Raw genomic sequence first — 27,334 nt, forward strand, 5'->3', positions numbered from 1 at the left:
ACTACTATACAATCAAAGGAAGGAAATGCCTCTTGGCTGCCTATGATACAAACAAATGCTCTTTTTTCCAAATACTTAAATCAGCTGTAAATTTAAAATCTGCATAAATTTAAAATTCATTTCCGATGAAATAAAAAGAATAAAAGGAGAAAAAAAAATGAGACTGATTGAATAAATTAATATACAAAAAATATATTAGTACGTGGGCTCTACCCCCAGAGAATCTGATGAAATTGGTATGGGGTGGGCCTGGGTGTTGGGATTTTTATACTCTCCCTGGTAATTCTCCCTTGGTGTGCTAGGTTACTATTTATTGACTAATCCCCAATGATAAATAATAGCCTCACAGCGAATTTATATATTTGGGGAGCTGCAGTCATCCCTTGGCTAGGATGCAGAGTTGAGTAGTAGTGCCCATTTTTTCCGTAAAGAGGGGAAAACATCCCACTGATGTTATCTGGGCTGGGTCTTATTCTCCCTCACATTCAGACAGAATCAAACATACCCAAACAGATGAAAATCAGTAGTGATTTTCAGTATCTCCAGTTTTCTGAGCAATTCACTCCAATACCTAATGCAGTGATCTCAGAATTCTCTGTTGAGAATAACCTAGAGGATAGTTTGTTTAGAAGCAGAATGCTGGCCCCTAGTGATGCACAGGAGCTCCATGGTAAGGGGTCCAACTTCCTGGTTTGCCTGGAACTGTCCAGGTGTTAGCACTCACAGTTCTGTGTCCCATCCCGGGAAGCCCTCAGCCCCAGGCAACCTTCCCCAGGGACCGTGTACTTTTTTTTTATACAGTTTTATTGAGATATATTCATATACCCTACAATCATCCACAGTGTACAGTCAACTATTCAGAGTACCATCATATAGTTGTGCATTTATCACCAGAATCAACTTTTGAACATTTTTCTTACTCCAAGAAAAATAAATAAATAAAAATAAAAGTAAAAAAGAATACCAAAAACATTCCATCCCCCCTGTGTCGGGTGGCTATATTATATCCCCCAGAAAACACCATGTTCTTTGATGTAATCTTGTGGGGGCAGATGTATTAATGTCGATTTGATTGGAATTCTTTGAGTGTTTCCATGGAGATGTGACTCAATCAACTGTGAATGAAACATGGAGGTGTTACCCCACCCATTCAGGGTGGGTCTTAATTAAATTAATTAAATCACTGGAGCCATATAAAAGAGCAACATTTGAAGAATGCACAGGAGCTGAAAGAGGACAAAACACCCCAAGAGCAGCTAAGAGTGACATTTTGGAGTGCCTGCTAAGAGTGACATTTTGAACTGCAGCCGAGATAGACATTTTGGAGAACACCGTTTTGACATGCAACCTGGGAGCAAGCAGCCACATGCCTTCCCAGCTAACAGAGGTTTTCTGGACACCAATGGCCTTTCTCTGGTGAAGGTACCCTATTGCTGATGCCTTACCTTGGACACTTTATGGCCGTAAGACTGTAACCGTGTAACCAAATAACCCCCCTTTATAAAAGCCAATCCATTTCTGGTATTTTGCATAACGACAGCATTAGCAAACTGGAACACCCCCCATCCCACCCTATTTTTCATTTAGTTTTTGTCCCCATTTTTCTACTCATCTGTTTATACACTGGACAAAGGGAGTGTGAGCCACGAGGTTTTCACAATCACATAGACACACCATGTAAGCTACCTAGTTATGCAATCGTCTTCAAGAATCAAGGCTACTTGGTTTCAGTTCAACAGTTTCACGTATTTCCTTCTAGTTATTCCAACACACTAAAAACTAAAAATGGATATCTATATAGCACATAAGAATGCCCTCCAGAGTGACCTCTTGACTCCATTTGAAATCTCTCAGCCACTGAAACTTTATTTTGTTTCATTTCACTTCTTCCTTTCGGTCAAAAGGAGTTTCTCAATTCCATACCGTGTCCAGAATCATCCCCAGGAGTCGTGTCCATGTTGCCAGGTATATTTATAACCCTGGGTGTTAAGTCCCACATAGCGGGGAGAGCAGTGAGTTCACCTGCTGCATGGGCTTAGAGAGAGAGAGAGAGGGCCACATCTGAGCAACAAAGAGGTTCTCTGGGAGGAGACTTCTAGGCACAATTTTAAGTAGGCTCAGCCTCTCCTTTGCAGCAACAAGCTTCACAAGGGCATGCCCCAAGATCAAGGGCTCATCCTAACAAACCGTCAGTCCTCAACGTTTGCAGGAACACCAGTAACAACCCAGGTGGGGAAGGCCAACATTTCCGCATTCTTCTCCAGTTCCCCAGGGTTCCCTGCAAATATATCCTCATTCTCTGCCCAAATTACTTTGGGATGTATCAGAATTTCACACTAACCTGTACAAACCTACCAGATCTCACTTCCTATTCAAAGTTCCATGTAATTATGGTGTTTGAATAAACTGACCATACAAGTTAACTTATTTAGTTTGCTACAGAAAATATACGTCCTGCACCAAATAAACATCTCTTCCCTTGGGACCATGCACTTTTAACAAGCACCCCAGGTGACACTCCTGAGCACAGTTGGAGCATCACTCCTAGAAACACAGGATGTCTCATACTTTTTGGCAGTGTCCTAGACTAACCCCTGGCTCTAAGAAAACAACCAGTGAAGTTGCACAAATGCTCAGTTGAGCAGATAACTGATTTGGAGGATTGCTCAAATCCAATTAACCATAAAAATGGGCTGCTAAAAAATGTATGCAAGAACTACAACCGGATCAACCACGGAGCATGGAAGGAAACCATTTCATTATTAGGAAGTTACTAGATAGGGATAGAGAAGGTAAAGTTTATGGTATGAAGTCACATCATCCTGAGTTTGAATCATGGCTTCTGCCACTTGCCAGCTGTGTGACTTTGGGGAAGTTCCTTAACCTCCCTGTGACTCAGTGTTTTCCTCTGTAAAAAATGAATAATTTATACCTATGTTGAAGGATAGCTGTGAGGATGAGAAAAAACGTGTTGCATCAGACAAATTCCAATTAAGGGTCATTTTACAACATACCTGACCAATACTCCTCAAAACTGCCAACGTCGCCAAATCCACAGGAAGTCTGAAACGAGACACTGTCACAGCCAAGATGAGCCCAAGGAGACATGACGGCTAAATGTATTGTGGTATCCTGGATGGGACACTGGAACAGAAAAAGAACATGAAGTTAAAAACTAAGGAAATCTGAATGAAGTATGGACTTTAGTTAATAAAAATTTATCAATATTGGTTCATTAATTGAACAAATGTACCACACTTAAGTAAGATGCTAATAATAGAAGAAACTGGGTGTGGGGTATAGGGGTACTCTCTGTACTGTCTTCACAACTTCTGTAAATCTAAGATCATTCTGAAATTAAAAGTTTATTACAAAAAAATTCCTAGCAGTGTAGTGTCCAGCCTAGAAGTGCACAGATAATGACAGTTGTTAATATTATTAAGAATCATACATTAGGGATGGTACTGACAACAAGAAGAATATCATCTTGACTCAACGTTTGCAGGAGAAGCTGGGAGCTTGAAAATGTGGGTGATTAGAGTTGAGGGAAGAGAAGACACAAGAGAAGATGAGGAAGACATAAAACATAAAGACTGCTTGTCTACAACCAAGCCCAAAGCCTGTGACTTCAGTCACATGGCCCTGTGTGTTCTCTTCCTGGTGTTATTCACAACCTGTAATTATTTTTTCATTTTATCATTGTTCCCTGCTCTGAGCCCAACTTCCCCTAGCCCCCCTCCCCATGCACACACCCCTTTAAAATGTAAACTCCTTGGAGTCAGGGGCCTTGTCTGTCTTCATCAATTCTCTACCTTACCCAGCATGACACCTGACACAGAAGAACTACTCCATCAGTACTTAGCGAGTGAGTGAAATAATACCATTGATGATCAAAGGGCAAAGGAAAGCCACACTGTTCTGGACTAGAACTAGAATCATTTCCAAACATGTTTTCTCCTCCTAACCTCCTTGTCTCTCCCCTACCTCTCAAAAAATAAAAGCAAACAAGGAAATAAACACAAACACCATTCCACTGGCCAAGTAACCTCCCTCAAAAGGGAGAAAAAAGGCCTCAACTTTGGGGTCCAGATTTGCTGTCCCGTGTGGTAGTTTACATTTGCAAATATGGGTGACATGGCTTACAAAGAGATACCTTACTGACTACATATACTATATCAGATGTCATATTTTCTACTCAATTTAAGCACACACAAATTTTGTTTGATAAGCAGAGAAGGTGTTTTTACCTCCATTTGAGAGATGTGAAAATAAGGAAGTAAGGAAGGGAGGGAGGAAGCCTCAACACTCACGCAGTTCATTAATGGGAATATTCCCTGACAAGGGGGAAGAGGGTTGGCAGGATGAGCAAGAAGCGGTTAGCACTTATTGAGCAGGGAGGACCTAACAGTTAGACCATGGCTAGGCAAACTACGGCCCACACACCAAATTCGGCCTGCTGTCTGTTTTTGTAAACAAAGTTTTATGGGAACACAGCTATGTTTGTTTATTTACATATTGTTTATGGCTGATTTTGTGCTACAACAGCTGAGTTGAGCAGTTGTGTCAGAGTCTACGACACACGAAGTCCAAAATATTGACTTTCTAGCCATTTACTGAAGAAATGTACTAACATCTGAGTTAGATCAATATATGATTATTAATTTTATCCCCAAGGTAACTCCATAAGATTGGTAGTTTCTCCACTTCACCCATGAGGCAGTGCAAGCTCTGAGAGCTGAAGTGAGTTCCACATTCACACAGCCAGCAGGGAGAAAGCTCAGAATAGCAGCTTAATGACTCGGCAGGGTTCCCTGTCCTGGCCACCTCACTTCTGGGCCTGGGGATCTTTCTCCAAGACCTCAGAATCATGGGTGGATGTGGCTGTCAGGCCAGTGGCCTGCTTAAGTCATCCCATTCGCAATCTGCTTCCCGCAATCCTCTCGGCCTTGCAGATGAAGGACTGTCATCACTCAGGCCCAAACATCCCACTGTCTCCATTCCATACTTTATTATCATTTGACCTCTGCTATTTTAGGCCCTTGGTTTCTGGAAATGTTATTTTCTTTCAGTTTATGTTTTATACTGGGGCATGTCATGTGTTTTGTATGATTAGGATTTACATAGAAGCAGATCTCTTGCATTAAGACAGGCTTGCAAATAATTATGCAGACCTTAAGGCATTTCCAGGGATAATTTCAAGACTCATAGCTCCAAATTCAATTGTTGGTCCTTGTCATTATTTGACAGTATGCTCCTTTTTTTGTTCAGCACTTGATATTGAACTCATGGTGCTTTCCTTATTGTAGGAATAAAAGAAGCATGTGATTAGAACTCAGGTTCCTTTTTATAGAGGTGTTTGTCAATAGAAAACAGCTCCAAGATCCTCTTTGAATTAGTAAAGGCATTCTCCAAAATTATTTACAGAAGAACCCAGAGTCTTTTAAGACTATGGTAGACTGTAAAGAAGCAAATGCAATTGGGATTTATTTTTTTATCCATTTTTAAATAATGTGTATGATAGCCACTATTTTGATTAGAGATAGAGTAAAAGTGGATTGTCTTCAAACTGACACAGAGCACTTATTTCCTATGGAGAGAGAAAAAGTTCTAGATGTAGGGGATACAATAAGGCCTATATGCACGTGGGAAAGATATGAATTAAAAGATAGGGCAAAATTAGCAAGAGTTTTATAAATTTATAAATGTTTATCATTTGGGAAGATTTCTCTTTAAAATGCTGACTTCTAACATATTTATTTTGTAGTCTGTCAAAGCTTCTTAAAAACAAACTATTGTTTTGTTTTGTTTTTTATTGATTGTGATGTTAGAATTCTAAATCATTTGACAACTTGGATTTCCACAAAAAGAAAATATTGTCAGCTCTATTTGTTTTCTGTTCTTTCCATTGAGAATGAAATGAGTTTAAGTAACCAGAAATAGGACAATGCTATTTCCAAATTTAGAGGCAATATCTTTTTCACCTTTCAATAGGGATACACAGAAGTCTTGCAAATATAGAAACTGAAGCAGCATGGCCTTGTGGAAGGAGTTGAGAGGCTGTCAAGAATGTGGCAACTCTCTTTATCCATAGCCTTGTTCTCTCTTGTACTCTTTCTCTCCCTTGCGTGTCGGTTTGAAGCTCATCTTAAACAGACATCTGCTCACTCAGAGTCTGTTCTCCTTCATGACTTTGGCTTTCACAAAGAGTAGCAAGAGCTCTCAGTGCCCCTCTACCCTATGATATGTCATCAGTATCTTGGGATTAATTTTACCATTGACTAATGCACCTCTTACCATTACTCAGCTTGTTGATCTTCTTGCCCATACACATTATTTGCATGTGGATCCATGCTGTTTTAGCCTGTCCAGCATCAATTTCTTTGAAGAACATCTCCTTCCCCATTTCATCTGGTCCGAGGTGGGCTGTCAATCACAACAGCCCAGACCCCCTAAATCATATTGCCTCACTGTACCCCCTTCCCCGGGTACAGTGATTGGTCCACGGGAAAGCATGTGATCCAATCAGGGCTAATTCTCCAGCATGTTAAAGAAGTTGGGAGAGAGTTGCTCTTTTTACTGTGGTTGCTGAGCTGGGTATGTGTGGCTTAGCACTATGAGCAGCCATCTTTCCTGGCCACATGGAAAAAGCCCCATTACAGGAGGAGATGGTGAGGCCTTCACCCAGAGGGAAGCTGGACTGAGAGATGCAGGCAGAGCCCCTGAATTCAGCTCTTGCTGTGGCCTTACACATCCCTGGGTTTCCAGGGATGTGAACCAATCCTTTTTCCGCTTGAAGTAATTCAAGTTGGGTTTCTTTTACTCAAAACCAAAACTGTCCTCAACAATATAACATACATGCATACATCCTCAGCAAGCACGCATCCAGCCACTTCTAGAGGACACAGGGCACATAGCATTGGGACCCACAGGTCCTCTTCACAGTGACACTTTATTGGTGGCAATCGTGGGAAAGAAAAGAAGACCAGGGAGGACTGGAGGCTGGACCCCCAACATTGATAATGCTTGACAGAATAGGCTGGCAGAAGTCTGGAGCCAGGAAGGGACCCCAAACCTACCAGCATACCCGAGCACAGCAGAGGTGATGTGGAATGAGAAACAACACCCATAGCTCACCACGAGGTGGCTGCAAAATTATTCCTGAGGTGAAGACACATTTTTCCTCCTTTGTTTTCCAGTCTTTCCTCCCCTTCATTAGATTCTTTAACTGTCACCTAAAATGTTAACTATGACTCAGAGTTTCCTATGGTAAACTCTATAACCTCCCTCCTTCCTCCAGGAGAGTCCACCCACAACAGCCAAAACTGATCCAAGTGGCTGGGAGATGCCTTAATGCCCTTTCAACTGTGCGTTTACATGCGTTTGTAGGTAATGATAAATAATAATAAAAAATAATAAAACTAGCATTTTCTTTGTTGTTTCATTTCTTTGCAGTTTAACTTGGCTTCCTCTGTTACAGACTGTAAGGAACTGAAGTTCTTAAGACACACAAAGAAGGAAAGCTCTTGGTGTTGAAGGCGATCCGCCAAGGTGCTAATTCCATCTTGGGTAGTTTTTTTTTTTTTTCCCCGGGACTGTGTTCCTCATCCAGGAATCTCCCTGCGTTTGGTGGTTCACACTCCAAATTCCAGCTTTGTATAAATAAACCAGCTGAAGTGCTCAGTTGCCTCCCGGACTAGTAAGGTGGTTTCTGAACTTCCACTGCCCCCCAGTGGCAGTTTCTTACGTCTTTCTGTTAGGGACTTTCTTACATTTAGGTTATATAGTTCCTCCCTCCAAAGCTGTTAAGAAGTAAAAATAAAAAATAAAAAATAAATCACAGCCTGAAGATGATGAAGTGTTGGTATGGAGGTGTGTTCATGTCGAGTTAATAGCTGCTGGGTCACAGGATCATAGAATCATGCCGTTGATTAATGTAGGCAATTGACTGATCTCACCAACCAGGGGGCTCCTGTCTTAACTGCATAGTCCAATTGAAAAGTGATTAGCACCAAATAAATTACTTTTTAAACCCAGAGGTGCTGGATTTGGGTTTCATTTTCTTCTGGTCCACTTAAATCACTGTCATTAACTATATTTTTAAGTTCATGTTATCCCTTTGTAAAATTTTCCACCATAAAATGCTTTGTTAATACTGTCCAAGGAGGTGAGAACACATTTAAAGCCAAAATATATGAAGGTTTATAAGCCATATAGGTATAACTTTGTAACAGCTGACATAACACTCACACAATGTAAACAGAAATATCAGTGTCAGATTCTGTCAAAACTTTCAGCAGATTATATGTAAAGTGGCAAAATCAAATTAATAATAGTTTTGGTGGTTTCAAACTTCAACCAGATAACACTCAGAAACAGTGTTGCTAAAGTTACCTTAAGTCAGCAGAAATGGATAGTTTTAGTTTAATGAAGTTGAACAGTCTCAATGATCAGTAGGAATTGATGTACAACATTTAATTCTTCCATCCATCCATCTGTTCATTAACTATGTGCCCAACAAGGGACAGAAGACGGTAACATGCAATATCAGCTTTTGTGATACTCACAGCAAAAGAGACTTTTTAGATTTTTCAATCTGGTCTCCATTCCGAAGATCCATCCTCAGAGAAGGTGGAAATGACCAGCAACAAAGCACTAAATCCAGAAAAGACTCCTAATGGGTGGCATCAAGATGACCTAGAGACCTAGTTAGCCTTGATTGCACACAGTAGAGATCAGAACTTATATGTACTAATATGGAAAACCTCTAAGATATTTTAAGTGATAAAAAAGGGTCAAAAGATTACATAAAGTATGCTACCATTTGCGTAAAAAAATAATGGAAGTGGGGAGAGAACAGCTGTTCTGTAGTACCTAGCAGTGTCTGTTACACTTGAATAACCCTACCCAGCCTTTAAAAGTCAATTCAGAGATTATCTCCTCTAAAGTAAAGGCTATGGACAAGTACATTTTCTCTAGACTCCTAGAGTAACTTTATACAATAAACAAAATTATCTGAAAGTGTGTCTTGTCTTGCTAACTAGATTAAGGTTATGGCAGCAGGGAACATGCCCCACTTATCTCATGGCCTGCGAGACTGGCACCCTACCCGGCACATGGTGGGGGCTCAGGAAACATTTATACCATGATGGAGCTGACTTTCTCTCTCTCTCCCACCTCCTCCTCTCCCCCTCTCCCTGTAACCAGTTTCCCTGCTTCCCATCTTTGCCTGAAAAATAATGGTAGAATTTCAATCAATAGTTGTTAACATAAAGATCTGGGGGGAAAAGAGCATTCCTCAGATTACCCCATGCATATGACTTCCTACTAACATGGCTGCCTTGGCTTCTGACATAACATCAAGGGAGATGCAACCTGATAGGAAACATGAGCAAACTGGCAGAAGGTCCACAGTGTGGCAAGTGTAACATACTTTAATGTTTAATGTTTATGATTTCTTTCATGCTTTATAATTCAGAAAGTATTCCTCTGGGTATAAAGTCTTATATTGCCTTCGCTGTAGTGTGTGTGTAGGGCATGCATGAAGGAGAGGGAGGGAGGAAAAATCCAAACTTTTGCTACATTCTGATTATATCTTTTAAACATTTGTAGCAATGACTACATTTAAAGCCTATATATCTTTTGGTTTTATTGCATAGGAAGACCACCTGATAATATAATATAACAAACATCTGTACCTACTAGGATTCAAGAGTTAAAATATGAATCTCAATATTCTCCAAGGCATATTGCTTGGGAAACATCATTTGATGAGGTGGTGGTAGAGAATGGCTTGTTAGCTTGTTTTTTGTGACTTTAATTCTTCAATCCCACTTTCGAACAAGTCCAAACTATTCGAGAGCCTTCCCCTCCTTCCTCTACAGCCATTCATACCTCATCTTTACTATTTTCCTTCTATTTTTACTTCTCTTCTCTACAATTTATTAATTTACAATGCTCATCATAAGAAATAAAACTGCCAGCAAACAAGAATATATATAGGTTGGCTCTTCCCAGGAGGGAAATCAAATTAACAACAGAAGGTTCTTTGGTAAATATGGAAAGATAGAAAAGAAAAACAAAAGCTTTGAAGGATGTTATCATCCATACTCGTGGTGTTAATGTCCATCCATATACTGAGGACTTGTGCTTCCCTATTGCAACCACCTCTCTTTCCTGAGTCCCAGTTCTATGTTCTGTTCTGCTTCTTGGATTTCACTCCCTAGATAACCATTGGCATCTCTACTGCAACCTGTCAAGCACTTGAACTCATCTTGCCCCTGATTTTGATTTCTCAAAATCAGCAGCCATTTCTTTCACTCCCTCTCTCTTACCTATTTCATCATAGTTTTCTCTTTATACAATATGATGGTAATTTCGGACAACTGTAGTCTGCCATGTTCCTCCCCTTTAAAAGAATAAGCATGTTGGAAAGACCTTGGCGGCAGTTTATGCTGAAAAAAAAAAAAAAAGGCGAATCCAACACCCAATGGAAATTTCATTAAGATAACCCAATCATTGCTTCATTTCTCTTTAACATCTGTAAATGTCAACAAACTAGATCCAGTACTAATTATTTCCACAGGGAGGAAAAGATTAAATCCCTCCTCCTCTAGGCAAGATTATAATGATGCTTGCTGCCTGGGTGGGTAGTGATTTCCAATGTGCTCTATGTGGCTCCTCTCCAGAGCAGTGCCCATTTCACCCATCATGATCAGCAATACTCTCACCTTTTCCAGACCATCATATTAAATCCTTTCACCATAAAGGCCCAAATACAGCAACAATTGGTTCAGTATGCTAATAATAAAAAACTCTACTATTCTACACTAGCTTTTTACTCTATTCAGCTTCAGAATGGCTGTGCGTGTTGATTTGGGGTAGAAAGAAGGGGTGTCTTAGTTTTACAAGTCTGCTATGACAAATATCACACAAAGTGTTGGATTAAACAACAGGAATTTATTGTCTCCTGGTTTGGGAGGCTAGAAGTACAACATCAACCTATCTGCAGAGCCGGCTTTCTCCTGGAGTCTGTAGTGTTCTGGCAATCGTCCATCACAGGGTAGTCTCTGTCTCCTTGTGTCTGCTCCTCCGATTTCCACTGACTTCTGGCTTCTTTTTCCATGTCCACTTTCCTTTGTTTACAAGGACTTCAGCCATGTTGGATTAAGGCCCACCTTCATTTCAGTTTGGTCATACCTTAACTGATAACATTTTCAAGCATTACACTCACAGGAACACAGATTAAGACTTGAACATATCTTTTGTGAAAGGACATGTTTCAATCCCCAACAAGAAGTGATAACTTAGAGTGTCCTAATGTAGTTACTTAGCATGTGTGTGTATGTACATACACGGCGGGGGGGGGGGGGGTCACCATATCCTCTCCAAATACCAGTATTTCCACCATATCTTGTTCTGTACTATTGCAATCTTCCATTTGTCCCTCTTATCAGTGGAATGTTTTTACTACTTGTTTAAACACAAAAGTTGGCCATGGCCTAATACCATAGCCATACACAAATTATTTATGACACTTTGAAACACTCTTTCTCATTACCCTTAATAAGTTCTTTGTTTTCTAAAATTCTGAAAAAACTTTATTTAGAACACAGGTGCCAAAGCCACATGCAATGTCAATTTCCTGGTTTTGATAGTGTGCAATAGTTATCACCGGGGGAAGCTGGGAGAAGGGTACATGGGACCTCTCTGTACTATTTTGGTAAATTCCTACGGGTCTACAATTATTTCAAAATAAATTTTTAAAAAATTGCTGAATAAATGAAAGAAGGAAGGAACAAATGGAACCCAAATGGACCACACTGGCCTTTACAAAATTTTAAAATGTGTCACTCCTCAAGTAAAACTTGTGTTCTTGGGATCTAATCCATAGAATACCATTATTTTACATTCTAAAAATGCAATCATTTACATCATTGTCTTCTTTAACCATGAGAGTCACACCGTTTGGGGAGCAGAAAAAATACTAAGATGAGATTAAAAGAAAAAAAAAATCACCCCTTGATTCATCTTTCCTTCAAATTCTCCAATTCTTAGAACCCTCCAATTTATAATCAAGAAAGGAAGCAATGTGTTACTTTCCCTTCAAGGGCGAGCTCCTCATCTACTCCTAGACTGGTAACAGTGTGTCAATTGCCCCCTGCATTGTGTGTAGCACAGATGGAGAGGATAGAACACTTAATAAATAAAGCTTAAATAAGATATACTTTCCAACTTCAGAAGACTCATTTAAGAAGGCAAGAAAAATAAACATTTAAAGACATAATTACAAATCGTTTTGTGGGAGAGACCGGTAATTGATTCCTTGTGCTCCTCCTGTGCCTGTCACCCTTCCCTGCTCCACCCCACCATGCACACTCCGGTGACCAGGACTCCAGCGGCTCCCTGCCTTTTTCCACACCCAGGCCTCATTCCTCCACTCGCCTGACCACTCACCCGACATCCGGGCCATACTCCCCTCTCTGCTTCTCTTCTCCTGCCCCAGCCCTGCACCCCCAACAGGCCGAGGCCCCGCTTTCGGCCCACAGATTGCCCGCCGCATCGCCCGGCCGGGCCCCTCTCACGGGCAAAGCCGTCCAAGCTGGAACAGCGCCAGGACCCTACCTTCGGGCCCACGGCCCTCCCGCCCAGGCCGCGCCTTCCTTACGCCGCTCTGGCCACGGCCCTCCCGGCTGCTTCACACCTCCCGAACCGGGTCTGGACTTGGGAAAACCTGGAGATGGGGGCGAGCCACCCGAGTCTTCCGAGAAATTACAAAAACTGAAAATGGAACATTGTGGGGGAACAGAGAACGGGGAGAAAGACCGGGGACTGTGGGAGAGACAAGGCATTGTGGGGGAAAAGCAGAAAATTGTGGGAAAGACAGGAGCACTGTGGGAGAAAACAGAATTGTGGGAGAGATAGGAGATTGTGGGACAGGGAATTGTGGGAAAGATGAGGAATTGTGGGAGAGAGAATTGTGTGAGAGAAGAGAAATTGTGGGAAAGATGAGGAATTGTGGGAGAGAGAATTGTGTGAGAGAAGGGAAATTGTGGGGAAGATGGAATTGCGGGAGACAGGAGAATTGTAGGAGAGAGGAACTTGTGGGAGAAAACAGATGTGCGGGAATTAGGGAGCAGTGGGAGAGACAGAATACTGTGGGAAAGTTGGGAAATTGTTGGAAAGATGAGAGAATTATGAGAGAGTTGGAATTCTGGGAAAGTCTGGGAATTGTGGGAAAGATGAGAAATTGTTGGAGAGGAGAGAATTTGGGGAGAGACGGAATTGTGAGGAAAACGAGGAATTGCTAGGGAGACTGGAGAACTGTGGGAGTGGATGGGGAATTGTGAGAGACAGAGAATGGTGGGATCTCTTTTACTTTTATAAAGATGAGGAACTGTAGTTTGGCAATTTTACCAGAACCAGTCATAAATTTCAGCTTGTTAATTCCAAAAGAGCTGTGAACTTTTACTCTGTGTGAAACCCTTAGGTTTGACAGCAGCAGTTCACATCATGTCTCTATGGATTGGCAACCCCACAGGCATGCTGTTTCATATCTTTGTGTGTGCACACACACATTCATATACACTCACATATAGAATAGTTGATATGAAAAAGAAAATCCATCATCATTCACTATATGGCTCAGCTAGGAATAATATTTTCATAGTTATAGTAATGTAAACACTAAACTGTGATTTATCCAAAATTGTTATATAAAACTACTGGCAGGAAGAGGGGAGGAAGATGTGTGTGTTTGTGTATGCACCACTTCAGGAGGGGGAAGGGGTGAGATGGAAAGAATAAAAATCTCATCCTCAATAATGGTATGTCAATTGGCAATCTAAAGCTAAGAAATATACACACCTGCACGCACACACACGTATCAGTATTAGTATGTTAGTTTGGAATGCGGAGAGACATAACAGAAGAAATAGCTAAAGAGCAGCAAGCCTTTGCCTTCAGGGAATGGGAATTGGGGATGAAAGTGTCCCCCATCAGTCTTCTTGCCAACTCTTCCAACATCCTGCTTTAGTATTTCCTCCTCTATAAAATATTCCTGTTACTTATCCTTCCCTTCCTATCCACTACCTGCCCATCACCCTCACAATAGACGCTTCTTCCTTCTGCCCCAGAATAGTGTGTTCATACATATATTGAGGTATAAGTATGGTTATTTGTTTGCATGCCTGTTCTGCCATTAGCAAGGATTCTTAACCTCTTTGGTGCCATAGACCTGTTTGCAGTCTGGTGACGCTTATGAGCATCTCAGAATAATATCTTTACATGTATAAAACAAAATACAAGGAATTTCCAAAGAAACAAATTATATTGAAATAGAATTATCAAAATGTTAAAAACAATAAAGTAGAACTGTGATTGGTATAGGCCAGGTTCCCCAGAAAATATACTCTGAGACTCGGAGATTTGTGTGCAGGAGGGCCCCAGGAACAACAACTGTGAGAGAGTGAAGAAAGAAAGATTGGGCAAAGGGAGAAGAACTCGCATATAGTCACAAGGGAAGACTCAGCTGATCCCCTAGGCAGCTCTGAAGCTGGGATGGCCCTCCTGAGTTGAAACCCTTGAGGCCAGGGGCCTGTGCCTATGTGCTCTTGCAGAGACCACTGTTTGGATGTAGCCTGTCCTCAGGGAGGTAATATGATTTTGTGTGAGGCAATTCTCTTAGGCAGAGGGCAATTCCTGGAGAAAGTCTCACCTGAGAGCTTTCAGCCTCCACACTCTAAGCACCCTTGGATGACTGCCTGGGTGCTGGAGGCAGATGTGGGTGGTACTTCACAAATCCCCTACAGTAATAGAGAAAGGCAGACACTTCTTTATTCAAACCTTAAGTAACAAGATCTAATTACCTTAATTTCAAAGTAGTGATGAATGGTATTTTGAGACAGACACGACAACTGCATGTGAAATAATTTACCCACGGTTTCTATTGCTGCTACACATAGCTAACACTACTGGGATTTGTTGCCTACATTCCTGATTGAAGAAAATGCTACATTTCCGTTAGAGATAAGTGAAAATAAAGAGATAATTTCTTTCCCACTCAAGTCCACACACCCAGTTAAAAAGCCCTTTGTTGGCCAGAATCCTGTCATGTTCATTTTTTGATCTCCCGAGTCGGTCACATCTCTGGACACCTTCTTGAGTCATTACTATAATGAAAATTGACAGGATAAAATTTTTAAAATTGAAATTTAAAAACTCCTCCAAATTAACCCCTTTGCCGCTCAAAGCATCTACAGCAGTCAGTTTCACTATCAGGAAGTCTCTGGCCCAGAATAAACGCCACCTCCGGCGTGATGAAATAAGCGCCCGCGTGGGGGCGGGGCCAGACAGCCGACCCTAGCGGCTATAGGCCGAGGCAGGGAGGGGGCGGAACCCGTTCTCGGTGATTGACAGAAGTTCCGCCTCTTCAGTTCGCGCCGGGCCGACAGCGTTTCCGGAAGTTCCGCCTTCGGAAGAGGAAATGGCGGTACGCACGCTGGCGGTGACTGCGGCGACAGCGGTGACCGGGGGTGGGGAAGGCAGTGGCCAAGTATCGCGGCTCTGGGCTCGGGTTACCGGTTAGAGGCGGAGTCGTCCGCCCGGAGCAGCCCGTGGGAGGAGTCAGGTGCAGAGGGGCAGCCTGGGGCTGGGGTCGGGGCTGGAGCAGGTGGGAGGCCGGAGACGGGGCGAGGGACGCTCTGGCCGCGCCTCTGCTGTCCCTCCCTTCCTAGAATCCCCTTTTCTGCGCCGCACTTTCGCCCTAGCCCCGCGCTAAGGTCCCAGGGCCGGGACAGGGTTTGGACAAGGTGAGCCTCCCCTCCCCCATTCAGACCTCCGCCCCTAGGACTCCCCTCCCAGGCATGCACCCGCTCGCTAGGATGTGGTTTCTCAGAGATCTCCACACCTCACCTCCCCACCCCCCCCACCCTTATAAACGTGCAGTCAGAGGATCCCTCGAGATGGGTATCCTGTCTGTCGGTTCCCATAAGGATGACAGGTAGGAAGAACAGGAGTTGGCCAGATTAAGAATAAAAGGGGAATAGTCTGAGCCGAGGCATGAACATTAACCTGTCTCTTTGCTTTGGCAGGTGTGAATTTGGAATCCTTTGGATTCAGCACCGTGATTCCTCCAATCATGGGTTTGTCTGCATCTACTCCTGCTGTTGCAGTTCAGACCTCAAATACTTCAGATCATCACACAGCATCCCCACCTTCAGGATGTCCAATGCATGAAAGGAAAATGAGAGGTAATCTACCCTTTGTCTAGAAAATAAGAACAGATGAGAATTCTCAAAAGCTTTTTAAGAAACAGGCAGTAGAAACTGCAGGTGGGGCCCCTAAGCCTTTGAGTGAGACAACCTGGGTTCTTCTGTCCTTATTTTGCCACTTATTAGGCATAGGACTTTAGACAAAGTAGTTCTCTAAGTCTCAGTTCATCAGTAAGATGGGGGTATAATAATACTATTACAGGGTTGTGCAGATCATCAATTGAAATGATGCACGAAAGTGTTTCAGGCAGTGCTTGACACTTTGTGGTCGCTATATAAATCAGCCCCTCCCCACCCCCTACCCCCTAAAGTTTACCTGTCTGCATAAGTGGTTCTCAGCCAGAATACATTCAACAATATCTGGAGAGATTTTTGGTTCTTTGCATTGTGGTCATCCATTTCACCCATTGATCAACAAAGATTTACTGACTACCAACTCTGTGCCAAGCCGTAGTGGACTTTGTTTGTTTTTGCACTGAGACTACAGCAGTGTATCAAACAGACAAAGGTTCTTTGCCTAATGGAACTTGCATTCTAGTCTGCATAATACTGTCTCATAGGTTTGTCTCCCTAATTTATAGTCACGGAAACTAAGGCTTAGCATAACTAACTGATACACTCCAAGCCTTACAGCTAGTAAGTGGAAATTCCAGCGGAAATTCTATGGCCTTGGATGAGGGCAAATCCATTGTGCTTCCAAAGTTTCTTCTGTATAGGAATTCAGATTCTGACAAAGCATGTGTGCTTCTGCTCTGAGCACCCCCAGGGACACCGTAGAGTTCTGTCTACTGTTTCATTTCATTTGTTGTATTTTCTGAAGAGCTGTCAATCAGATTTATTGGCTTTGGTAAAGTGTGTGGAGTGTGGATATATACAGGCAATTGAAGGTGCTACCAGTTATGTAATGTGAAAAATTTAAACACATCATTTTCTTTCTAACACCCAGCTGGGAGTGGCTACCTGGGGAGGAATGTAGCTTTGATTGGTAGAGAAGGGAGATATACCAAGTCTTGCCTCTCCCTTAAAGTGGGCAGCTGTAGGGGTTACTAAGGAATGAAGGTCCAGGAGGAGAGGCACAGAAAAGGAAGTGAGGGGAAGCTCTTGTTTCTCATGGATGGCATCCAGTAGAGTACTGCAGTTACTGCTCCTGCTGTTACACAAGCAGCTGTCTTCCTGGGTGCTAGTTCTCCAGGTGCCTGTCCACAGCTCTCTGAACTCTTAGCCAGCTTCTTAGTCCTCACACTTGCTGGATCAGCACCCTTGATCCTCAGCTTCCTTGCTTGCTGCTGCTCTCTTTGGGTCCAGGCCTTCCCTCTTAAAAAGCTTCTGGATCTGCACTGATCATGAACATTTTCTTAATGTCTGCCTTTCTTGCTAAATTCTTGCTATCTACTGACGAGGAATAGCACCTAGGCAAAGTGGCAATTTTCTGTGCCTTGCTTTATTTTTGGAACAAAGCACCAGCCCCTAGTGGCATTCAGATTCCTCTCCACTAGCCTTTTTGAAGGCTCCCGTCCCCAGCACATGACAGAATGCATCAGTAAGGAAAGTCTGGACTCCAGCTACACCCTGATTGAGCTGGGGCTTATCTGGAAAGTCAAGGAGACCTGGATACATGGGGCCTGGCCCCCACTTAGATGGCTCTGCAATAGCTCCCAGCTGATAGTTCAAGCAAGGTGCCTTCTAACCAGTTATTTAAACCATGGCATGGACAATAAATTGTCTTGCAATTGGTGAGATTTGTTTATTTTTGGTGGGAGCATGGCACATTAAGAGAATGGGTTCCTATGTCTCTTTCAAAGGGAAAGTAAATTTATAAAACCTTCTCTTCATTAGGACTTTGAAATGTTAGAAAGCTTATCTCTTAGGAGCTTTAAATGGTGGAAACCTGGCTTTTCCTCTGGTGGTAAGCATTGGTCAAAAATGTAGCTCTTCAGGGCCCCTATTGAGAGAGTCAGAGGTCCTGCCTCTATGGTGACACTGTTTTTCTACTTGATTTATTTCAGGCTGTCCATTGAGTGCAAAACCCTCAGACTCAACCTGTGAGAGCAGAGGAAACTCTGTGCCTGCCCACCAGGAACGCGCATATGAGTATGTGGAGTGTCCCGTTAAGGCCACCACATCTAAGAATAAGGAGAACCTAAATCCTTCAAATCTGGTAATCCATGCTTGTCCCCTCTTCTGAGAACTTATTATGCAGAGATGCTTTTATGAACTCCCAAGACAAATTGCCGACTGTTAGGATGGATTCTTCTATCCTTTTAAAACAAGAAGTTTGACATTCCCATCCATAGTGAAAACCTAGACTGTATTACTCAGTACAATTAGAGTGAGTACCTGGGAAAGAAAACAGTAATTACTAAGAGCTGGAATAGGTTTATTGGCAGTGAGCCATGCCAAATGAATACTTTCTTGGGGGATAGAGTTACAAGGTGGTAGACCTGGGATATTCCATAGGAGTGTAGCTAGCATTAGTGAAGGTATTTTTGGTGTTGGGAAAACCTTGTAGGCACATCAGAAGATTGGGGCTCCTTCAGGCTTGACTGGGCACTGGCCTGCACTTGAGTCCCTAATGTGGTACAGTATGACTTGACTGTCAGCACTGGCATGCCAACAGGGAAAGCAAGGACACGATGGGTTGTGGCCTCACTATATTTAGTGATTGTCACACAGCATAGGTTTTGTTTTTGGAATCACATTTAAAATAATTTTTATTAGAGAAGTTGTAGATTTACAGAAGTATTATGCACAAAATACAGAGTTCTCATATACTGGCCCCCATTTTTAACATTTTGCACTAGTGTGGTACCTTTGTTACAATGGAATCACATTTTAATGCAGATACGACAGACTTGGGCCTGTACTTTAGAGGGCCATGGCATTATCAAGAGTATCCAGAAATCCTGATGAATCAGGCAACATTAGAAGGAATTAGGAATATTTAGCCTGGAAAAGTAAGGATGTGGAGGATATAATTTGCAGTGTCCACATCAGGGGTTGGCAAACCTATGGCCCATGAACTAAATCCAGCTCACTGCCTGTGTCTGAAAATAAAGTTTTGTTGAAACACAGCCACACTCATTAGTTTATATATTGTCTATGGCTGCTTTCACGCTACAGAAAAAACAGCAGCAGGCTTGAGTAGTTGAAGTAGAGACCATATGGCCCATAAAGCTCAAAATATTTATCATCTGGCCTTTTACAGAGTTTGCCAACCCCTGATGTAAATATTTGAAGACCTGTGTGGAAGGCAGTCCCAGTATTGTGCCAAGGACCAGTGGGTAGCACCTACCATAACATCTATAAGAGGCAAAGTAGAAAAGGACTTTGTAGCAATGAAATCTACTTACATACAGAAAGCTGTTCATGAAGTAGTCGGCTGCCCGTCAGTGGAAGTGTTTATCTAAGTGTGTGCTCTGTGCTGGGGATTCTTCTAGGCTAGGGGTTACAAAGATGAATAGGTGCAGTTTTTGCTCTCAAATGATTCATATTCTAGAAGAGGGGAGAGATAAGAAAATAGGCAACTACAATGTGGTATGTTTACTTATGGAGGTAATCCCAAGGTTATTTGGGAGGGACTAATGTCTTGACCTTGGGGATTAAGGAGAGGGAACAACTTGTGGTCAAACCTCAGTGACTTGCCAATCTGGAAAGAAACTGCTGTGCTGAGGAGGAAGAGAGTGGAGATGAGGGTTTCTCAGCCCTGGTACCATTGACATTTGGAGCTAGATAGTTCTTTGTTGGGGGGGGGGCTATCCTGAGTACTGTGGGATGTTCAGCAGTGTCCCTGGTCTCTGCTCACTCAGGGTCAGTAGCAGCCCCCACCCAATACCAAGTTGTGATAACCCAAAATGTCTCCAGATTTCCACTGGGAGGCAGAAGCGCCCCTGGTTGAGAACCACTGGTCTAGGTAATCTCCAACAGCCTAGTGGTTCAGAACATGCACTCTTTGAAGTTCTACAGATCAAGCCTCTTACCCATGGGGTTGTTACATGTAACAACCTTTTGGTCACTTCCGTAGCTCTCGTGCTACGTACCATGCATTCTCTCTTCCATCCTCCTAACAACTCCATGCGGCTGGTATCGTTAATGTCACCATTTTAGAGCTAAGATACTAAGAATGAGAGAGTAAGCAACCTGCCCACATCACTCAGCTAGGAACTGGTAGAGCCAAAGCCAAATCCCCATCTGCCTCAGACCTGTGTTCTGAAAACGGCTGTGGTGATAATGCAGGTCGGATGTCCAGGGCAGTGCCTAGCACATCGGCCTTCTCGCTGTTCGTGTTCCAACTAGGGCCGTGTTGGGATTGAGACGTTTAACAATTGATGTGTATCTGCTAGAAAATCCTTCATCCTTTTAAAACCCAAAGATGTTCTAGGCCAGTGGCTAAACCTTCTGTGATGCACAGGACAGACCCCCCCCCCCCCCCACCAAGAATTGTCCAATCACAAATGTCAACAGTGCCGAGGTTGAGAAACCCTGGTAGGCTAAGTGTTTGCAGAATACTGTTGCTATCCCCCAGGCCTGGTGGAAGGGTTTATTCCTCACCTTCCAGCCTGGCAGGGTTAAGATGTAATTATTCATCTGTAACATATTCAGCCAAAATGATGAAAGCATAAGCAGGATCCTAAAAGTAAAGAAAGTTTAAAAAGAAAGTGGTGGTGTACATGCATTCTCAGAAGTGTGAGTAGTCATTTTGAAAAGCCTATCATAAACTGGTTTTTAGAAATGCCTGCAGATAACACTATTGGCTTTTACTTCTTAATCCTTAGGAACATTGGTTTTAAATTTCTTCAAGGGAGAAAGAGACAGAAAATTTAACCTCAGTGTTTATTTACCATTTATGAAAACTTAGTGGGGAAAAACTACTTCAGTACTTGGACTCTTCAAAACAGCCAAATTCTCTGAGAGGTCTGTAATTTGATATTACTGGTTTAATGTGGAACCTATGCCTCAGAAAGTAGTTAATTATATTGCTTATTTTTATTTTATATTGTATTTCCAACATTAAAAATTCTGCATATTTTATTTAGATGCCACCACCCAATCAGATGCCAGCTCCTGGTCAGCCATTTGCACTGTCTACTGTCAGAGAGGAGTCCTCCATTCCAAGAGCAGACTCGGAGAAAAAGTGGGTTTATCCTTCCGAGCAGATGTTTTGGAATGCAATGTTAAAGAAAGGGTGAGTGAACATATTCTTTAGAATGCTAAATTTTCTAGTCAGATTCATCTAAGAATTAAATGTTAAAGAAGGTTAAAAAATACAGTAAATATTTATAAGTTAATCAGTTTCTAATAATCAACTGATTTTTCAGACCTATCAGAATACAAGTGCAAGGTCAGTATTAGTTAAGGAAGAAAAACAAAACACTGTCATATAAAATGCTTAGGAAAAGTTAGGGAGTCATTAATCAGTGGTACTAAGTAAAAAGGTGCCACCCTAAAAATAGATGGTTCCTTGATATTTGAAACTCTGATTTGGATGACCAGTGAAATGAGATTACAGTGAATTTTTAATCTTTGTTTCCAGTGTACATATTGTACATTGGGATTTCTAGGAGCACTCTGCCACCAGGAGTAAATCTTCAAAATGAGCCTTGGATCAGTTACATTCATAGAAAATGAGCATTCTTAATTCTTTCATAAAGGGCAGTGTTTAATAAGGCATCTTATGATTATGTGGATTAATTTTATGGCATTATCTGTCTTATCTGTCAAATTTTATGAAATATTCTTTCCTAGGTGGAAGTGGAAAGAGGAGGATATTAGTCAGAAAGATATGTATAATATTATTAGAATTCACAATCAGAATAACGAGCAGGCCTGGAAGGAGATTTTGAAGTGGGAAGCCCTTCATGCTGCGTAAGTATACTTGAGATCTTTAAAACAAAATCCTTTTAGCGTCTTCCAAGCATTTTAAATGGCATTTTATGCTGTGTGACAAACCACCTCTATGTAGTCATGTAAAAGAGCAACCATTTTATTATGCTTATGGAGTCTGTGGGTCTGGAATTCAGACAGGGCACAGCAGGGATGGCTCCTCTCTGCTCCACCATGTCTGTGGCCTCGGCTGCGAAGACTCAGTGGTCAGGGTTGACTCGATCACTGTGGGCTGAACTCCTGAAGGCTGGACCATTTACGGGCTTAGGGATGGCTGCTGGCTGTGGGCCAGAATACCTACCTGTGGCCTCTAAGTGGAGCTGCTATGGCCTCCTCACAGCATAGTGGCCGTGTCCCAAGAGCCCAAGTTCCAAAAAGCACCCGTTGGAAACTGTAACACCCTTTATGACCTAGCTTCCCATAGTGTCACAAACCTGCCAGGTTCGAGGCGACACAGACCCCACCTCTCAATGGGAGGAGTGTCACAGTCAATTGAAAGAAGAATACATGGGATGGGAGAGACTGTTGTGGCCATCTTGGAGAATACTATCTCTCCCGAGGGATGTGGGAAGAACATTTCTGTTCATTCAACAGGCGTTTACTGAATCCTCATTGGAACTCAACATGAAGAGATGGGTGACCACACAGTCCTTTTTCTCAGGGAGAATAGGTCAGTGCAATCAAGTGTTAGCGGGGATCTGACATTAATCTGTAGAGCAGTAGTTCTCAAACACTTAAGCATGCTTCAGAATCCTCTGGAGGGCTGGTGAAAAGATGGATTGCTGGGTCTCACCCCCAGAGTTTCTGATTCAGCAGCTCTGGGGTGGGCCTGCAAGTCTGCATTTCTAACAAGCCCCCAGCCTAGGCCGATCCTGCTGGTGTGAGGACCCTGTGCGGAGTGGGGACACGTCTGTAGGAAGAGCCAGAGTGTATCATAATCAGTGGTTGTATCATTGAAAAATGTGATTGGTTTCTTGGTTAAAATTTATTTAATGATTTTTTAAGTGTTTTATTTTGAATTGGAATCTGAAACCTATTGGTAGCACTCGCTGGGTGTCACTGGTTGGGTGGTGGGCCTCAGGTGGGTGTGTGAGGGATCGGTGATACAGCAACCACGCTCTGCCTCTCAGTAACCTCTAACTGTCAGGAGTCATCCTCCCGACTTGCTATGTGAGGGAATCACAGGTGTCTGCAGTGACATATTTTGAAAGTGTGCCATAATTAAAACTGTCTACTCATTAATTTGAGCATTATTGTGGAGCAAAAAGAAAAGGAAATTTAAGGGTAACTCCCAACTCCCCTTCCAGTCCTGTTCTGGAGTTCTGTCAAAATTCAGCAGGCTTAAAAAAAATTCAGTAGGCTTGTTGAAAACACAAGGGCCAGTCTCCAGGAGAAAGAGTGTCTGAATTGAATTTACTTCTTTGCCTGGACCCTCTTGGGAAAAGATGCTAACGAGCACTTTGGATTGGTTTCTCCCACTTTAACTAGAGAGACATACCAGGTGGAAGCCCATCTCATTCATGAAAGAAGCTAACAAGTTGGGTGACCACCTTCATTGACTGCTTTCTCTCCTCCCTTGGGAAACAACTGTATTTGTGCTGGTGGACTCCTTGAGGGCAGGGCCAGGAGGATCTTGGGTGATATTATGGTACCCCAAGGGCGTGGAAGAGTGCCTGCACCCAGTAGGTCCTCAGCTAAAGTCTGACGAGAGAGCAGGTGGACTTCCTAGCTAGGACCTTGCCACCCCTCAGCTTTTGTTTGGTCATTTATTTATTTAAGGAGATGGTCCAACAGTAATTACAGTTCGTTCCTAGGGATCTTCATAAATGCTGTTCATTGGTCTTAAATGAAGGAACATAGGATTTTCTTATGTTCATGTGAAACAACTCCAGCTGCTGTATGCAATTCCTAAATACTTATGCTTTTTTTTTCCTGAAAATATGCCTGTATCCCTGCACTGAATGGAAAGGCCCTGTTTCCTGCCTCCTGCAAAGAGCAGTGCACATGTTTGGAAGGAAGGGGAGAGAGTGAAATATAGCCAACCCAGAAATAAAGAAAATTCTTAATGAATAGGGACTATTTCTTTGAACTGTATGAGAAGTTACCTTTCTCTGTAAATGTGATGCTTTTTATAAAATGCATATGAAAAAATGTATATTACTGAAAAAGTTGAACATCATATTTTTCAAAGGAAGGAAAATATTTTAACAGGCTTTTCCTTACTTGGGGGATTCTAGGGAATGTCCTTGTGGTCCATCATTGATCCGGTTTGGAGGTAAAGCTAAAGAGTATTCACCAAGGGCAAGAATTCGTTCCTGGATGGGGTGAGTGCCAATGCAAAAATGTCATTTTACATTCCTTGGGTCAGGGTAAGTTTCTCTTGGTACCAAAACTGAACTGTGTCAGAAAACTGTGGTGCCACCTTCTGAAACTTAGGCAGTACTCATCTGTCCTCTTCCAGATGTCTGCCCACTGATTTATTAGGGTTTAGTCAGTGCTTTCTATCTAATTATTGTAGGACTGAATTAAGTTGTCTTCTGTATTCTTGGAACTATCTTCCTGCTACTCCCATGATAGATCTCTTGGGAACTATCCACAAATCATTCCTCCCCCTTTTCCCTACAGTACTTGAGATTAACTCACCCCTGGATTTCTGTGGTATCACAGCTGACCTCCATGACCTGGGTTTCTTTCGCATTGGCCTCATTCCTTCACAGACAGACTAGTCATTTGCGCTAAACTCATTACAGTCGCTCAGCCCACATTCCCCTAGCATGGAGACCATGTGATTCTATGAGTCTTTTCTCCCTAGTTAGATGTCAACTCTGAGGGCAGGCATCTGCATGTACTGCTTCTAGATCTTCCTCACTGCTTAACTGAGGACTGAACACAGCGAGGGTTTTAATACTCACTAGAGTGTTTTCCTTCCAGGTACGAATTACCTTTTGACAGACATGATTGGATTGTCAACCGATGTGGGACAGAAGTTAGATACATAATTGATTACTATGATGGTGGCGAAGTGAACAAGGACTATCAGTTCACAATCTTGGATGTCCGTCCCGCGTTCGATTCTCTTTCAGCAGTGTGGGACAGAATGAAGGTCGCTTGGTGGCGCTGGACTTCATAACCACTGTTTTATTTGAGATAGAAGGATATACACTATTTTTTTCCTGAGAGATATTAAACTATTTCCCCCAAACTGAATTGCATTCATGATGTAATGGGAACTTCAAGTTGGTAATCCCACTTGTTTACTTCACATAAGGAAGGGTCCCATACGCTGTTCTCTTTTGAACCACATTTTCCCTTGCAGTGGAGAGCAGATTATGTTGTTTTCTTTCCACTTAGCTTAAATAATGGTCCTTTAATTTTTCCTTTTAACTGCATTGTTGCCTGTGTAGTTAATTTAGAAAAGTCTAAACGGCCTCTGAAAACAAACTTTGTTTTAAAATGTGAAGAAAGCTGCCCTTTTTTTCCTTACTGTTTTCTCATGAATACTTGATATGAAAAAACTGAAAGCCAACTTGATGCTCAGCTTTTACCCAGTAAAATATTTTAACTAAAACTGTTCATTACAAAAAAGAAGTAGTTATGCTTTTCAAAAAGTTACTAGTATTTCTAAGGTCCCTATAATATAGTAGTGACCCTTGACTGTAACACAAAGGTATACACTGGTAATGTATTCAGAAAAACCAAGGTGTGTCTTAGAGCTCCAAATTCCCATTTATATGAATTTTCCAGACTGGACCTTGTTAAAGAGAACAGTTTGAACTACACCATGATTTAATGGTATTCATCCTTTGGAATAAGTATTTAAAATTTAAAAATATTTCCTGCTGCTGTTGCTCTAATACATTACTCTGCTCCAAACAATCGGGTCTCCTCATGGTCCCCTGGCATTTATCAGGCTATCTCAGCTTTTAAGTCTGGTCCCTTCTGCAGGCCAGCCTAATTCCAAACCTTGAAAGCCTGGCTCAAGTCACAATGCCAGCAGTGGTCCATGCTCTAACATTTCATTATATTTTGTTGAGTGTTAAAATTCACAATAAGAGTGGTTTTTTTTTCAGATGTTGAATGTCTGAATTAACTCAGTCTGTTTGTTTGTTCATTTTTACGGGAGCTCTAAGTTTGCCACTGAAATTCTTTTGGACCAGTAATCCATAAACTGGTTATTCTAATACTGGTAGTGTTACAAATGACTTTTTTTTTTAAGTGTTATTAATGTTAAATCCTTAATTTATTCTAAATACTGTAGTGTTAAATTAGTGCATGGAATTTGATGTACATGAATGATTCATTTGGTACGGATTTCTTTGTTTTGCCAGTTTTGTCGTGTGGAGTTTTAAAAATCCAACAACCTTAAACTCTTCTACATTGCAAAATATTTGTGTATTTTTAAATAAAGCTGAGTTAACAGGTTTTGAAAAATTTTAAGAGTAACTTGATAGTTTCTCGTAATTTTTTACAGAAGTAATGCTATATTCTCCTTACTTACCTATTTTTAAACTAGAGAGGAAAATAATATATACTGTTGGCCTTTTCTGCCCCAAGTGCTACTGAATAAGTAGATAAAGTATTTTTTATGAGAAACAAAGTATCATAACTGGAAACTGAAAATTAAACCATAGTCAGGGATTTACCTCTTTTATGAGTCTATAGTATTTCTTGGGAAGAACAATCTCTAAAGTGAAACGGTCAAGGGATCCTGATAACAAGATCAACAGTTTTATACAACCTTTCACCACTATTAGCAAAGTTATCCTGCTAGATATTCATAGCTGCTTTGTGTCTAGATGACAGTTGATCATATCCAGAGATCAATATTTTTCTGCTCTGAAAGATTTCATTTATAACTTGAAATTCATTTTAGATATTCTTTGGGGTTTTAAATAAAATAAGTCTCTGCCTATGGAAATAGAACAAATTACCATATAGTAAGCTAAGTGTTAGGGGACAAGGTGGGGTTTGAACTGGGATTGCATATTAAAACTTAGTGTTCCTATTAATTCACTAGCTAACATTCATAATTCAATGTTTCTGGACAGTTGCTTTGTGGATCATACCAGGGTCATTACAGCAATGTAGGGAGCTCACCCTTATGGGGGACAAACTCTAGGTGAAATGGTGGGACGTGCTAGGATTCTAATTGAAAGAAAGGGCTGTGTAATCGCGGCGATGTGAGT

At 41.9% G+C, this 27,334-nt stretch overlaps 1 protein-coding gene across 2 annotated transcripts; it reads left to right on the forward strand.

Moving 5' to 3' along the window:
* The first annotated feature begins 15,481 nt into the window (after positions 1–15,481).
* LOC119523322 (cytochrome c-type heme lyase) lies at positions 15,482–26,579 on the forward strand. 2 transcript variants are annotated; one of them, XM_037822093.1, is made up of 7 exons: positions 15,482–15,625; positions 16,089–16,247; positions 18,275–18,426; positions 21,302–21,450; positions 22,011–22,130; positions 24,386–24,472; positions 25,080–26,579. In XM_037822093.1, the coding sequence occupies exons 2-7, from the start codon at positions 16,136–16,138 to the stop codon at positions 25,276–25,278; spliced, it is 819 nt and encodes a 272-aa protein (XP_037678021.1). In that variant the 5' UTR covers positions 15,482–15,625; positions 16,089–16,135; the 3' UTR covers positions 25,279–26,579. The 2 variants fall into 2 exon arrangements, with proteins under 2 accessions (XP_037678021.1, XP_037678022.1); XM_037822094.1 differs by lacking the exon at positions 24,386–24,472.
* The last annotated feature ends 755 nt before the right edge of the window (positions 26,580–27,334 follow it).

This window comes from Choloepus didactylus, chromosome X (assembly GCF_015220235.1).
Source record: "Choloepus didactylus isolate mChoDid1 chromosome X, mChoDid1.pri, whole genome shotgun sequence".
Classification (NCBI taxonomy): domain Eukaryota; kingdom Metazoa; phylum Chordata; class Mammalia; order Pilosa; family Megalonychidae; genus Choloepus; species Choloepus didactylus.